The sequence below is a fragment of the Zalophus californianus genome, chromosome 10 (genome assembly GCF_009762305.2).
Source record: "Zalophus californianus isolate mZalCal1 chromosome 10, mZalCal1.pri.v2, whole genome shotgun sequence".
Taxonomy (NCBI): Eukaryota; Metazoa; Chordata; class Mammalia; order Carnivora; family Otariidae; genus Zalophus; species Zalophus californianus.
In genome coordinates, this window is record NC_045604.1 from 110,856,065 (window position 1) to 110,872,977 (window position 16,913).

Here is a 16,913-nt window from a genome sequence, read left to right on the forward strand (position 1 = left end):
CTGAAGGGTCACCTGCACCCCAATGTTTATAGCAGCAATGTCCACAATAGCCAGACTATGGGAAGAGCCCAGATCCATCGACAGATGAATGGATAAAGAAGATGTGGTGTATATATATATACAATGGAATACTACTCAGCCATCAGAAAAAAAAAAAAAAAGAAATCTTGCCATTTGCAATAATGTGGATGGAACTAGAGGGTATTATGCTGAGCGAAATAAGTCAGATCAGAGAAAGACAATTATCAATATGATTTCACTTATATGCGGAATTTAAGAAACAAAACGGAGGAGTGTAGGGGAAAGGAGGGGAAAAATAAAACAAGATGGAATCAGAGAGGGAGACAAACCTAAGAGACTCCTGATCATATGAAACAACCTGAGAATTGCTGGAGGGGAAGGGGTAGGGGATGGGGTCACTGGGTGATGGACATTAAGGAGGGCATGTGATGTCATGAGCACTGGGTGTTATATAAGACTGATGAATCACTGACCTCTACCTCTGCAACCAATGATACACTGTATGTTAATTAATTGAATTTAAATTAAAAAAAAGAATATTGGAACAAAAAAAAAAAAAGAAGAAGAAGGTAAGGGGACTGCAAGTTGAAATCTGGGGGAAGAGAAGTCCAGCAAGACCACAGGTGGACCACATGGCTAAGACCAGACTGTTTCCCTGGTCCTCTGAACTCTTTCCGCTAACCTGGCTTCCAGTTCCAGGGACCACCTTCCACTGCTCATTACCAATACTTCCCACTGACTTATCTCCCCAGGGTGCACAGACTGCAAACACTCTGAGGACACAGACATTCCTGATGACCCTCCTCGGCCCCCGCCCAGCACAGGATATGACAACGGTCTGGACCTTCCTGACACCTGACTTGTGACTGTTGAGAAGACACATGGTGGAGGAATACTCACTGTCTTCATGAGTCCATACAAGCTGAGGCGTGCTTGGAGGCCCATCCCCTGGAGTGGTGAAACACAGAACTGAGGTGAAGTAAGCAGTGAACTTCTGCAGGTTCGTTATATACCCGTGGTGGACTCCGTGGAAATCTGGCGCGATGGTGACCATAGTGGTGGCCTCAGGGACCTCAGCTGGCCAAGCGAGGAGCTGTGATGGGACAGGTTGAGAAAGAGATCCTTTTTAACTGCACACCTTCACTCTTGAGTCTGTATCAGGATTTTTATTTTGTGATTAATATATCTTCAAAGAAAGCAAAGTCATGATTAAGAAACTCCATAAATGCTACATTTTATGATCCCACTTAAAAATATGGAGTTGAAAGGATATCTCACAGATAATTAAACACAAATATGTACCTGTACATATATTTTATACATGTATATATAAATATCTACTTTAACCCATGTTGGAATATCAGACACTCCTCAAACCTTCACTTTCTCCTCACCTAAAGATGTTGCAGAACGTAATGTTTTTTAACACTAAGCAATAAACACAAAACCATCTTTATTTGACTTAATCAGTATAATGAAACATAAACGCAAATATCAATGAAACATGAACACAGATATTTTTTTAGCTAGCACCTACTCTGCTGCAAAGAGAAGCCCCTGATTCAATGGGAAGGAATCTTTATTATTTACGATTTATGTCACACTAGTTTTCCGAAAAGAATTTTAGGAGATCAATTACAATTTTAAAGAAATATAGTACATATACACTTTCCAAGGGAAGTTGTTTTAATGTTCGGGCAACATTATGTATGAGTGTGACTTTTAATTCCTTTGACACCAAACATTTCCAGGGTTAATTAGGTTTGAGGTTGATATGCTGTGGGACACAAAGCGTATTTTTATATAAATCAAACCAACACTGAGCCATCGAATGAATGCTCTGGTCTTGCCAATAAGATTTGACAGGAAAGTCAAGGAGGCAAAATCATCTTGGTTGATCAACATGATTTTCTTTCAAAAAGGCTTTTGAGTGTAGATTCCTCTGGGGAATCTAAAAGGAAAAGAAAAGGCAGGGCGAATTTCTAGCTGCATCTGCCTTTCTAGTGAAAACAAAAAAGTGTTTCTGTAAGTTGAATCCAAATGGGCAAAAAAAAGTGAACCAAGTGTCTAAGGAAATAATACTCTTTGAATCTGAAATTACCAAGAATTCAAGCAGACCACATGGAGTCCTTTCTCCATCAAGATCTCCCCTGACTTTACCTGCTACTGCAGGACATTAGTGACTATGCTGTAGGTAAAATCAAGGTGGGACCCCAAGTCCAACCAGAAGCTGATCTAGAAGGCAGGATGGACTACACTTTTGGAAATTGCATCCAAATACATCTATGAAGGTCACATATCCTGGTAGCTAAGAACAGAGGGCGGTTGCATAGTGGGACTCTGTGCCTCTAATTCAGGCCAGGTAGGTGCCCTCAATTCACTGGTCTTGGTTCTATGAACAGAACTCTCCTTGAAGTTGAGACGGGGAGGGAGTAAATATCTTTACCTGATAGAAATATCATTCCCTTGATCTAGCGCCCTTTGTTCTAAGGCTGGGCTCTTCCGAGAGGACTCCTCTCCAGGAAGATGTGGTTTGTACAAATGCTGATTCCAGTCAACCAAGATAGGTTTTCCACTGCTAATTTTTAAATGGATGGCTTTTCTCAAAAGAAATTGCTCTGTTACATATGAACCACCCACTTGAAAACTAATAATGTGAGTTTCTGAACCAGTAGAGCAGATAAGACCTTGGATAAATGGTGACCCCCACCCCCACCACCAAAGCCAACACACTCGGTAAATTGATACAATGGGTTCTCCATGAAATGAGGAGTGGGCAGCCTTCTCATTGGTCACAAGACCATGACAGACCAGGACGGCCACCCAGGACTCTGAACTAAGTCTGTGTACCTTGTATCCCTGGTTGATGCCGTTGATGAACTGCTGAGGTGGAGGGTTCCAGAGGAACTGGATGGTTGTGGAATTCACAGCTTCCATCTGCACGTTCTGTGGGGGTGCAGTAGGCACTGTTCCAAGGCCGTCGTGGAAGACAGCAAAACAAACGGTAGGAGGCCCAGTAGGGAGAAGAGATGAGAAAGAAACTCTTAGCTGCCACTCATGATTCACAGGCCATTACGGCATTGACAACAGGGAAGTGTGACGAATGTTTCCGGAAGCTAATAGTGGCATTACAAAGAAAAAGAACTGGGGCCATTTCCCATTTTCTGCTGGAGAATTCTTTAAGGCATGGGCAGAAAAGTGGACTGGATCATCTCATTCCACTGGTGAGGCTTTCCCAGGAATCCCCAGGTAAATAGTTAATGAGAGCTTTCTCCGGTTCGTTTCTCAGTTACTCAGGGTTTGAGATCCAGGCAAGGTTTCACTGAGAGACCCCCTCCCCCATTAGGTACCACTGTGTTTCAAGACCATTTATCCTCCATCTGGAAAAAAAAAAGCATCCCCTCCCATATGGATTGTTCACTCATTTGGAGGCTAAATTTCTCTTTGTCTGTCACAGGGACCACCATTTTGTCTTTCTGTTATTGACCAGCTATACGCTTGCCAAATGGCCTGCCTTCCAGAAGTCATGATCTTGGGGAGATACTCATGTAACGGAAACAGGCACATCGCTCTCTGGAGCAGTGGACGCCCAGGACAGAGCAGCCGAATCTGTCTGAGGAAAGCACAGACGGCCGCGGTCAGGAGGCACCTGCACTGGTTCTGGAAGAAAGTGCAGTTGTCTGAAGAGGGAAGGGCCTTGCGAAAGGCTTTCTCCATTGGGAAGATGGAGTGAGGCCTGGCGTTATAAAACCCTGGCGTACCATGGGAAAAGAGTGAGCATGGCTAGACACGGGGCACACGTGGGCAGCTGGGCTGAGGATGTGGGTGGGTCGGGTTGGGCACTGTCTCCTCAAACACAGTGGTTGGTAACATACACGGTGGGCCACGGGGAATCCAGAGTGTTTTGAAAAAGGCAGTGATGTGACATGGCTAGCTGTTAGAGGACAAGGACCTTTGTGGCCTCAAAGGAGGGGACCAGCCCACGGGCTGTGACATCCAACTCTCTGAAAAAGAAGGTCCTTGTCCTTTAGGAGCTTGTTTCAAAAATAAGACAAAGAAGCCAATAAGATCCTTTGGCTCCAGCTAAAGAAATAAAGACAACAGTCTCCTGAAACGGAGCATATGGGGACAGAGCATGGTTCTGTTAAAGATGACTAAGCCTCTCATTATTCTCTTCTTCAAAAGCCCATCTCGTTAGGCAGAAGTGAAAAAAGCATAAAATTCCCCCAAGCCCCTCAAGTGTACTCTTCAAGTCACGCTTTTTTCCTGTCCTCTCTGGACTCTGGCTGTGATATTCCTCGGTCCCTGCCTCTGCAAGGCGGCAAGCAAACGGTCCGTTTCCCCACTCCGCATTTTTGAATTAAAAAAAAAAAAAAAAGGGCCGGGGGGATCACAGTGCCTGTAGGATGTAGAACGCTGGGAAGAATGTCACATCTGAGAATAAGAAGAAGCTGAACTAACTACAAAATCTTAACTTCTCTTGAGCCCGAAGGAAATCCAAGGTCAACGGGGCCACCGAATAGTCTGGAATGTTGAGAAAAGACGGGCCTCTTGGAGGGGAGACCATGTGAGTGCTGGCTCACCTGGGACGGAGCAGGAGAGAGGATGAGGGATACTGTACAGCCTGGTAGGGAAAACTCAGCTGAAATTCCTAATGAAGTGCTAGTGGCTGAATGGGGGCGGGCAGCGGAGGGCAGAGTGCTTAGAGGCTGTGGATGCCCAGACAAGTTCAATAGTACAGAGACACAAAGGAGGGAGTTACAAGGGCTTTCTCATCGGAAGCCAAGTGAGCCAGGAGCCATGGAGTGACATGTTTCAAGTACTAATGGGAAAATCTATGGTCCCAGGGTCCTTGTCCTGGGGAAGCATCATAAAGATGTCATCAGGAAGACGGAAAACACTGTGAAAAACACTGGAGGAATGTGATATCAGATGGACACTGAAGCTGTAGATCTATGCAGGGAAATGGGTGATTTCCAGAACCGGTTAAGACGAGGATAGGTAGAATATATTTTTCTTATTTTTGACTCACTCTCAAATATAGCTGACTGTTTAAAGCAACAATTTAGAATCTCACTTTAAAGGCGAAGACACAAAGAGCTTACAAATAAAAGAACAGAAAAATGCATGCCGAAAACATAACTGCTCTGGAGTACAGAGGGGCAGCGCAGGGGGATCTTGGGGGTTACAGAGATCGTCTATCTTGATCACGGTTGTGATTGTGGATGGTGTGCGTCTATCCAAACATATACAACTGTACACTAAAAAGGGGGGATTTGTATCATTTTCTGTAAATTATATCACAGGAAATCTGACTTTTAAAAACTGCTGCAAACTCTTTGATGCTTTTCTCCCACTGAGGGGTGATGTCTGGGTCTGGGCCCCTTGCGCGCGGGCTCCTTGAATACTCCGACCTGTGGAATACCACCCCGGCCTTGCTGAGCCTGAAGCTTCTATTCTCCAGAACCAGCCTCTCTGGGAGCACCCCGAGCAGCCCTGTAAGAAGTCCGGGACCCTGACAGCAGCTTGCAGTCTCAGGGGAGCCCAGCCTTGTAGCTTTCCCTGCTGAGGCCGAGACATGTGAGTGGATCCACGCCCCCCCCGCCCCGCCCCCCAGCCCAGCTGCCAGTGGACTGAGGAGCTACCTGTTCAGGCCTGCTCCAGTTCCTGGCCCACAGCACCGTGACATATAAGAGATCGCTGCTGGTCTTAAACCTCCAATTCTCTCAGGGAGAGGGAAGAAAAGTATGGGGGGTGACTAGGAGGAGACTTGGAAGTGTTGGGCTTTTTCTCCCGGAAGCCACGCTCGCGGGGATAGAGGAATGCATCGCTCTCTGAAGGCTTCCTTCTGGGGTCTCGTGGGCCCAGTCACTGACTCTAGAATTCCATAAAACGTTCCCATCCAATGTTGTGATATTCTCTAGATGACCTAACACTGATCTAACACTTCTAAAAACTTGGCATTTTGCATAAGTTAAATTAAGCAATGATGTCTTAGTGCCCTAAGGGGACGTCTTGCATCTCTGCATTGCTTTGGTGCAACGTAACAGGAAGCTGATGCTCTCCTGGGTCGGGCTGTTCACCCTCACGTCAGCGCGTCTCTTCGCCTGCCGTCGTCTCAGCAAAACCCCAGGGAGCTGCGCTGACCCAGGCAAGAAGGCAGTTCTGTCCTCCCTTCTTATTCCCTGGAGTCACGTAAAACCAGGAGGTAAGTATGGCTCTGCCAGCTGCATCCTCGCTTCAAAGCTCATGGAGCTGGATGCACGTTCCTTCTCAAAGTCCCAGGAAGGAGGTTTTGGAGCCTCCTTTGGATGCTAGAGGTTCCTATCTCTTGCCCGCCTGGGGCTTTGTCCAAAAAAATCACCAGCTGTCCTAGCCACCCCTCAGCTTCTTGTCGCCCTAACTGTTGTCATCGGAAATGACTCACAAACATGTAGACGATGGAATTAAAAATTCCCTAGAATGAGAGAAGGAGCTACAGCCAAGAAATCCTTCTCGACAGTGCTTCCCACAGAGGCTGAAAGGCCTTAATTATTGAGGGCCGTGGAAGTCTCCTCTTGTGAGGAAAGGCAAGGGCCTCGCTCCTAGGTCGGACTTCTCTGCAGTCTTCACAGGAGAGCTTAGGGAAGCGGGGGCCTCCCAGTGCTCTGAATAAGGCCCCCACAGACATTTTTCTCCCCAGATAATTAGCATTTCAAGTGCAGTCCTTTCCTTGTCCCTAACTGCAGGCCTTGAAGAGGTCTGGTAAGGTGACAGGTGTTATGCTCTTCTGTGGTTTTCATTGCTCAAAAAAAGAAAAAAAAAATCCATTTTTTTTCTAGATGATTCCCCCTGCACTGATCCTAGGATGCTCTCAGTCTTAAATTCAACAGAGCTTAAATGCTGTGTTGATTCTCCCAGCCAAGGACAAGGAGCTCTGTCGTGAGCACCCAGCACCCACGGGCACCTAATGACTACAGTGCATGGATGGAGAAACCACATGAGCAATTTTAGAAACAGGAACTGATCCGTTATAGGAAGTCTGTGGCTGGGATAAAGCGATGGCCGAAGGTGGGATTTCTTGGAATGGGCATGTAGGAGGCACCACAGGGCAGGGAGGCCCAGTCAGGTGCCTCCGATGGGTTACATCAGCACCAGAGTTACTGATGTCTCTCGATTCTTCCTTGTTGTCAACTGCTGCTCACAGCCACCGAAAAGTTTACAACTGTTAAATTACATTCGACAACTTTACCTGTGCATCATATATTGCTAAGTGAAAGGAGCCAGTTTAAAAGGGCTCCATAGTGTGTGATTCCAACTAGAAGACACTCTGGAAAAAGCAAAACTGTGGAGGTGGTCCATTAGTGGCTGTCAGGAGAGGGGAGGGAGGGGGATAGGAGCACAGAGGATTTTTTAGGGCAGTGCAACTATTGCGTATGATGTCATAATGGACGCATGTCATTACACTTTCATCAAAACCCACAGGGCACACGGCACCGAGAGTGAACCCCAATGTGAACTACGGATTGTGGGTGCCAGCGATCTGTCGCTGGAGACTGTAAAAGATGGACCCCTCTGCTGGGTGGTGCTGATGGTGGGGGTGCCGTGATGGGGAGGGATGCGAGGTACATGGGAAATCTTTGCACCCTCTGCTCAGTTTTGCTGTGAACTTAAAACTGCTCTAAAAACTAAAGTCTATTTAAAACACAAAACTAGCCATGACTTTGCTAGACGCTTTCCGAATCCAGTTCTTGTTACCCGCTTTCCACGGAGCATCTGCAGGGAGGCCCCAGAGCAGCAAAACGGAACGGCACCCTCCCCGACATCCCCCACCGGCCCATCCTCCCAAGGTCACTTTTACGTTCATTGCAAGTTGCTTATCATCAGTGGATTTTGTTGTTGCTGTTAAGTGTGTATGGATTTTTTTTTTTTCAAACAATTTGTCAGCATTTTCACCCGGTCATACACAGAGGGCGTGTGAGATTATGCTTATTTCCTGATGCTAGGGGTTCGCTGGTAAGATATGAATGATTTTTTAAAAATTTCCTTCTTCCTCCTTCCCTTCCCTTCTTCAGGAAGATCAGATTCTTGATGGATTTTAAAACGAATCTTTGGTTTTAGAAATATAAAAATGTTTTAAAATAATAAGCTGCCTAAATAAATCAACTCAATAAAGAGGACTACAGAGTTTTACAGCTTCAAATAATTGACTTTTTGAAATATTTGGGATCAGAGAGTACATAATTAATATTCATAGGTCATGAATTTTTCAGAATTTTAGGTCTTTAATCAAATAGAAATGAATGTGTCAATATTGCCTAGTGCATGCTTCCTTTTTTGGATTTTTCAACTCAATTCATTTGAAAAACTTCTTAAGAATGCATGCAACCAAAACTTTTTGAAAAGCTGATTTCTGAAGTCATTAAGGCCCACAGTCCACTGTGTACTTTATATTTAAGTATATAAATATTTATTAAAATTATTTATGTCTATATTATTGATTCTATTTTGTATTTATAGAGACATACTTCCACAGCACAATGAACAACTTTCTGATTAAAGGGAGTCATCGGGGGCACCTGAGTGGCTCAGTCAGTTAAGCGTCTGCCTTCGGCTCAGGTCATGATCCCAGGGTCCCGGGGGGGAGTCTGCTTCTCCCTCTCCTTCTACCCCTCCCCTCTGCTCACGCTCTCTCTCTCAAAATAAATAAAATCTTAAAAAAAAAAAAAACCCAAAATAAAGGGAGTCATCAGGTACACCAAGTCAGATAGTAAAAGAAATTTTCTACCCAGGGAATGTCAGGGCAATGATCTGAAATTGAGGTTTGCGTGCTCAGATCACCTTCTCCTTCTTCAGCCTAAAGTCAGTACCTGACGGCAAAGGAACTGGATGAAGTGAGGATGCCTGGCAGATCACGCCAGCACTGACCCTACCCAGAAAAGATTAGAAGTGGGAAATTGGTTGCAGCTACAAAACAGGAAGGAAGGGTATTTATGAGTCTGGTCACAACTATATCAGATCGAGGACAAGACGCTGGTTACAACGTGCTGCTCTTGAGAGCTAAAGCCAATACTCCTCCTTCCGCCTGCGGAATCATTCATGTTACCCGACGGCGCAGAAACGTTGGCCACCTGTCTGGGACCAGTGGGGCGCAGGAAATTGGACAGGTACCCCTTCTGAGTAACGCTGCGAGGAGCTGTGTGGACGACACATCAGACGACCCAGGGACAAACTTAGTGGGAAGATAATATGGAGCAAAACGTTCCGATGGACTCCTTCAAAAGGAAGGAGCCCTTTCGCATGCTGAGAGTGTTACTTACGTTGTAAAAACGCACACCTGTGTCAGATTGAGCGTCCTGTTTGTGAGCCATTTCCTGTATCGGCTCTACGGGGGCTGAGATGCACCCAGAAGGAAGTGAGGAGGTCAGGACAGCGCAGGAGATGCTCTGCAAGAGGGTAGCTGGCCAGACCTCAGCCGAGCCCTTCCAGCTGTCCTCACCTGAGGCCGAGGGACTGGGTTTTCCCACGCCCACAGCGGCGCCATTAGCCACAGGCTGGCCGTGGGAAAGGGGGGCCCTGGGTGAGGCGGCGGACAGCTCCCGGGGGGTCACAGCAGTGAGCCCTGAGCAGGCCCTGTGCCAGCGCTGGGGATGGGCAGACCCCCCCCCCAAGCAACTGATCGCGACAGGGGCACCGCAGTATACCCCATACCAGACATGCTAGGAAGGATGAGATGGCCAAAAGCTAAATGGATATTGGGAATAAATCAGGTATCAAAGAACACAGTTATAAGTTTTGTATACCAAAGCCAACAGAACGGTATAAAGACTTTACTGCAAAATTCAATCTGAAAGGCCTCAGATTCAAGAAATCCATTGTTTTATTCACAGAGAAGTTCTCCTCTGTAAGAGGTGGCCTGTGGCCTCAGACTCATTAAATGATGCTATCGGAATGGTAAATCTAATAATATCCAAGAACTTTTTTTTGTTGCTGTTTTGTGAAAGACAAAAAAAATGGCAACACTTTTGACAAAAGAACTTCTTTTGAGGGGCTGAAGATAATGCCACATGTCAGGTGAGGTTAGAACGATCAGTATTCATCCACCTGTGATGGAGACTTTTTGGATTTAATGATCTGAACTAAATTTGTCTCTGGACCACCTGACATGCCATCCATTGGTCTTCTAATAGCATTACTCAAAAATGGGAACTTCTCTGTTTCCTATTTCTGTTTTTTAAGACTTATTTATTTTAGAGAGAGAGAGTTTGCACATGAGTTGGGGCAAGGGGCAGAGACAGAGGGAGAGAGAGAATCTCAAGCAGACTCCCCGCCGAGTGTGGAGCCCAACGTGGTGCTCGATCTCTTGACTCTGAAATCATGACCTGAGCCGAAATCAAGAGTTAGACACTCAACTGACTGAGCCACCCAGGTGCCCCATTAACTGACATTTCTGAGCACCGAGTGGACACTGTCGAGAACTGCCGAGACCTTGTGGAAGCATCCTGACCCGCACAGGGTCAAAGCAGAAACTCAGCTTGGTTATGGAGTTACCTGTGCAGTTGTGATATAGGATCGATTTTACAATTCTAAGGAGTCACTGTCTGAACTCTGGAGGCAAAATATAAAGACTGACAACAGCATCTGTGTAGATTCACAGAAACACCCATTATTCTGAAATACTTGATACGGAAAACATTTGCTCAGAATCCAATCCATTCACCTCATCACAAAAAACCACTCAACATTATGTCTGTCAAAGAAATAAAAGGAAAAGCTATTAACCTAGAGAAACATTATACCCATAAAGCGCCATTTATGGAGGTTGAATTATCTGCATTCCAGTTAATGGCAAGGAAGAAGTTTCTCCTAACTGGGGAAAAGGTAATAGATAATCTTCAAATATGTGACCAGCTAGCTACTTGTGCAAATACTTTCTCGTCAATAGTAACTTCCATGTATCTGAAGAGGTTAAAAGTCTGCACGCAGTCTGAATGGAGCCATCTCAAGAATAAAACCAGATATTAAAACTATGATGTTCACCAATCAAGTCAAGTATCTCCCTATACATCTTGAGAGTTTTGATTGGGAAGGTTTATACAAATTCAGCATACAATAGTTTCTGTTACATTCTCCAAAGGTGACCAATGAGGCTTAAAAACAATACTGTTATGAATCCATGGACTGAAATGTATTTGAAGCATTTCACTTCATTGCAATTATTAGTGGTACTGATTTTCATAGGTTCCCATCTTTAACTAGTGGGAATCTCTCCAGGTGGGCATGAGTCTGACAAGCCCTGCCTAGTGTTTGATAGTTTCTTTGTGTTTTGAGAGGTCAAGATCTTGCAGGCTCATCTTATGCATTACCTGCTGGAGACCTGACTTGGAATCATCCATTTACTTATCCAAGAAAGTCTGTTTATTTATTTTTTTATTTCTTAAAAATATTTTGTTTATTCATTTGAGAGGGAGAGAGACAGAGAGAGCACGAGCAGGGGGGAGAGGCAGAGGGAGAAGGAGAAGCAGACTTCCTGCTGAGCCGGAAACTGGACATGGGGCTTGATCCCAGGACCTGGAGATCATGACCTGAGCCGAAGGCAGACGATTAACCGATTGAGCCACCTAGGTGCTCCAAAGAGCCAGACCAGGCACCCTATTGATGGTGCAGATCGAGTTGTGCAGACCAGAGGAGGAGATGCAAGGGCCCTCCGAGGCCATGGGGCTCACCCGCAGCACCCAGATGGGTGGCCCATCAGCTACTGTGGGCATAGCTTCTCAGACACAGCGTTCCTGCTCTTTGCTCAAACGAAATTATGCAGATTCTGTAAAGCTCACGTGCAACACCCTTGAGTAAATTCTGTGCTATCGTGACTCAGTCTACGTAAAGGGCAGAACCGGTTTACGGTCACTGTGAATCTACAGGAAGCAGTGGAGACCACAGGGCTATCTGACGTTGTGGAGATTCACAACACGTCAGACAAAGTGAACAAAGTGACACTGTAGGAATTCATGGAGTCTCCCAGGACAGGAGCCTCTGTGCTAGGACAAAGATTGCCTTCTGCAGCCTGCTTCTTACCCCCACCGGACGGGGGCAAACCCAGGCTGACGGCGCTGGGCAGCCCCCTGACGATGCTGTGAAATCAGCTGAACTTAGCATGGAATGAAATTACAGTAAAGTAGCCCTGCCTTATCTGTTATAGATAAACCCAGAAAGCCAGCGAGCTACTGCAGAAACAGTTCATCTCTCATGGCCCTCCAGGGTGCCGGGGGGCAGCCTGGCGTGGGCCACCTTGCCTGGGAAACGGTCTCCTCACTTTGGACCCATTCGCTGGGGATGGAGTCGCGGGCTGGGCAGCAGCTTCTGGAGGGTGCCCCCGCACTGCGCTGGGGGGGCGCAGTGTCTTCAGTCTTCACCACAACTGCGCACTCTGTTTTTCATTAGCCTTAAAGTGGATGATTTCAGATATTAAGGACTGCGGTGTCTATCCAGAATTTAGTGGGGATTCATGGGCATCTAGTTCTCCTGGCAATCTACAGAATTAAATGTCTCTGCCTTTCAAATAGGGGGAGAAGCAAACTCATTATTTGGAAGAATTACTGGCTCCACATTGCTGCATGGATGTATACATTACAATTTGTGTGTCGGGTGTTATCTTTAATTCCAGATTGTTACAGGCTGTGGATGAGTTCTTGTGTTGTTACGGTTCTTGTGGTTTTGATACACCTGAATGTTCTCACTGCATTAAACATTCCTAACACATTATTAGGATAACAAATCTTGGACAAATAAACTTGAGTATCTTTTATTAATGACCTGAATAAAAAAAATACTTTAAAACTTTAAAAACATTGTGTGGCCCTTTCTGAACTTATTTTCCCCAATTTTTTTGTCAGGCATTGAGGAGAAAACATTTGCGACCGGTTTTTAGGCTAGGGAGGGACAATGTGTGGGGGCAGAGCAGGCGGGTGCTGGGCTTTCGTTGGAGCTTCTGAGATAAGAAGCAGCAGGAGAGAAGGGAGGGCGTCATGCTGAATATGGAGATGAAACTGACATAGCATTGGAGACTGAAGAAGAAATGAGGAGCATCTGTCTTTAATCAGAGATCTATTTATGCCTTGTTTATTTACATATCAGGCATTGTGCTTGGAGTTGGGGATGCAGAGACAAATTGGACACAGCCCCCACCCTCGAAGAGTTTCCAGGCTTGTCGGGAAGACCATCCTGTACATGACAAAATAATATGCTGGTCACAGCAACTTAAGACTGGTTTGATTTTTCCTTGTGTCTTCCAGCGGCAACTGAAGGGCAAGTCTCCCCCTGGGAAACTCTCCCCACTCATGAGGTCATCTGCACAGATCCAGGTGCTGGAACCCTCCTCCAGTCCCCAGATCTTGGCTCTGCACCCAGGCGGGTCACCCCGCTCATGCCCTCACTAAGACCCCTGTTCGGTTTTTTATTGTGGGCTTCAGTGGTGTCTCCCTTGCGGACCCTGATTTGTCCTACAGGCCAGTGGGACCCTCTTCTGAAAGGGATGCAAGATCAGCTGAACCAAGCACCCTATGTCGCTTGAATTCAGTGTTCTTTAAACTGTAGGTCACAAATGCATTAGCAGACCAGGAAATCAATTTAGTGGTCACAGCTAGCGTTTGTGAAAGAATGGGAGAATGAAACAGAATGAAATAGGTTAGAAAATATCAAAGAACATCACACAGTGTAAGGGTGACTACTGGTTTATGAATCTTCTGTTTCACCTGTGCGTGTGTGTGTTTATGTGTGTGTGTACTGGGTTTCATTGTCAAATAGATTTCCTATTGTAGACTGCAGTCCAAATTGTCCACAAACCACTGCAAATCCACTTGCTGTGTGAACATAAGATGAGATCTTGCCTGTTTTCTATTCTATATTCAAGCTACACCAGAAATCTGGAAGTAATTTTTGTCCATGTTTGATACATGCAGAAAGAAAAGAGCACAAGTTCCAGCATTTTCCAGCTATGTGACTTTGGGCAAGTTAGTTACCTCCTGGAGCTCCCATTTTTCTCTGTGAAATAGGAGCAGTGACACCTGTCTCTCACGACTGCCGGGGGGGTGACCAGGGTGAGGCATGGCATGCTCACGCATAGCAGGGGACAACAAAATCTCATTAGAGTGGCTTCCTCCAAAATGCTAGTTTCCTATCCTAACCTTTCCTTCCCTGAAAATTCTAAAAGACCGAATCGAGCCCATTCCTAATGGAACATCCTACATCATTTTGTACAGTTCTTAATGTTGTAGGTGATTCTGGGAGAATCTACTACATTATCCTCTTCTGTAGTGCAGGCTGAGGCCTAGAAAGTCTTAAGGATTGAGAAACCAATCTTTTGTGCAATGTCATTTATGCCACATTGAGAATTTCCCAAGAGGAGATGCGAATGAAGCTTGCAAACAGAGTGTTCATTTATAATCCTTACTTTAGAAAACCTTTCAAAGCCCAAGTGAACATTTAGGAGCTTTTACTAATGTTTTAGAGATGTGGATAACCCGGTGTTTTTTTCCATCTCTCTTTAAATGTGAAATATTTCTCTTTCATTAGAAGGTAATGTTCTGAAACCAGAATAAATCATTACAGCACAAAAATACCTGTTACAGGAAGAAAAATGACAAAGAAATAAAACCAGAAAAAATTTAAAACCTTGGCATGCTCAAAATGATGATTTATAGTATAATTTGTCTTTGGACCCTTTACAGAAAAACCAACATCTGCATCTTTGTGAACACAGTTAAGAAACGGGTGGAAGTTTGCTTGTCTACACAGGCGTATTTTAGGATTTGGTGGTCATCTCTCACACTCATGCTCCAGCAGGATCCCATGCTCAGGCTCACTTGAGAACCCCATGGTCACACTGCATCTGCATGGGACTCTGGCGGGGAGTTGAACTGTTTTTTAATAAAACCTGAATTTGGGAACCAATCACTGCATCAGCGTCGGATTTGGACCCCTCATTGCTTCAGATGACTACAGTGCTCTCCTCCTCCTAAATGATAGGAAAGTTGCTGACGTCGACATTGGCAGTAAGAAAAATGCTTGTAATTATACTGGGCGTTTAGTTATGAAGAACTTACATGCTGTGGCTTTTTCCACTCGCAACCGAAAGCATATTGATTTCCAGAGCATCTTGAAAGAAATTCCTGAGTCAATTTAAGTTATTTTCCATTTCATTTTGGGTAATCATGATGGAGATTTGACGAGCGGGTTCCATGTGAGCCAGATTTTAGGCCGCAGCTCCTGTGGCAGGCGGGACCTTTCCTCTCACCCACTTGGAAAGTTCATGTGGCTGGGACTGCCTTAGAGTTCTGCTGCTCGATTTGTAAGTTAATATGTCGCATTTTAAAACGCCTGGAGCAGGAAAGGTCAGGCAAGCACTGCTAAGAAGATCTATTCAATGGGACTGGCAGACAGGACAATGACAGAATGGTGGATGGGGGGCGTATGGAGAGCGGGGGGGTGAGAAAGTTTATATTAAAGAATCCCCACACGTCCAAGGTGTTAGCCCACGCTGAGAATGCGAAGAGCCCGAGTAGACAAATCAGACATTTTTAATAGATCTCAATAATAGACGGGATTGAAAAGAAAAATGGGCCATGTGACAGATGAACAGTAGGTTTAAATTACTTCAGGGACCGATAGCCCATTGTGTTGAACTCAAGGTACGGATGACCAGCTCATTGTCCTTCCGGAGCTTCTGTGAAGGAAATACACTCGAGAGCCAACCTGTGCACCCAGCAGCGGGTGGGTGCTCCCTGCCCCTGGAGCCAACACTTGCCCATCGCTCCACGTCTGCTGTGGGTGCCAGCAAGGGCCACCTGCGCGCGCTTGGCTCTGTCCCCCAGGCCGAGGCTGGACGTTCCTGAGTTCTCTTTGAGAAGGACCGGCCACCATGTCCCACACTGCCTCACGGTGGCCGGGCCACACCATCTCTCCTTGGCGTTCTGATGCTTTCTCAAGAGGAGTTAAATCCAAAGAGCTTATTAAAGTCAGGACAAATTATATCTCATTTCCCCTGATGGATGAGGCTTGCCGCTTGGTTGAAGGGAGGAGGAAAAATCAGGCAGGCTGGCCGGAAGCTTTATTCTTCCCGAAGCCCGGGTGCTTCCTGCTGTTCCTGTGGAGTCCTGACAGACTCCAGAATTATGTGCATATATGTTGCAATAATTTTCCAAATTAGGCTGACAAATAATTAATTTTATGAGCTATTCTCTTCCCCTCTAATATACAGGCATTGAAATTATTATCTTTCCAGCTGCAAGGGCCAGCTCAGTCCTACAGGCTTGGTCAACACACGGCACTAGCAGCTGTGGGTCACCCCAAGCCCAAGGAGAGGGGCCCCAGTGGCCACAAGCACATCCAGCCGGCGCCCAAACAGACCACGAGCTGAAGCCCCGAGGCTAGGGGCCCGAGGAACCGTGGGGCTGGTATCTGCTAATTCTTACGTGGGCAATTCCGAAGGATCATGAGGCCCTCTGCATGTAGCCAGCCGTGAGACAGAAGGTCACACGATTTTACGTCTAGAAATTGCATATCCTCTGCATTTGACTCCTCAGCAGGAGTCGAGGTAGAAAGCAAGGCAGAAACTGCTAGCTAGCTGCCCTCCACTAACTGTCCCCCTTCCTTTCTTAGCAACGGGCAGAAATGTATCCAGCCGAAAGAGCACCAGACTTTCTGGCACAGAGATAGTCCATGAATTGTAAGCTTAAGTCAACAGCAGATGGAACTTCTAAGAAAGTTCTTCAAAGACGGGCGCACCTGCATAGTTGGCCACAGGCATAACCCTCTCTCTTTCTCCTTCTAGAATGTGGGCCCGACAGCCGGCATCCCAGTAGCCAGCTCGCAGCCATGAGGCAAACGCTAAAGACGGCAAAATGAAAAGAAGGAGC

At 45.9% G+C, this 16,913-nt stretch overlaps 1 protein-coding gene across 5 annotated transcripts in view; it reads right to left on the reverse strand.

Moving 5' to 3' along the window:
- Nucleotides 1-16,913, reverse strand: part of SDK1 (sidekick cell adhesion molecule 1) — an 887,311-nt gene that overhangs the window by 164,732 nt on the left and 705,666 nt on the right. For all 5 annotated transcript variants that reach the window (XM_027612939.2, XM_027612937.2, XM_027612941.2 and 2 more), the window contains 2 exons: nt 2,872-2,987; nt 922-1,114 (listed from right to left, as the gene is read on the reverse strand). In XM_027612939.2, the coding sequence (XP_027468740.2) occupies nt 922-1,114; nt 2,872-2,987 (309 nt within the window). The remainder of the gene's footprint in view (nt 1-921; nt 1,115-2,871; nt 2,988-16,913) is intronic.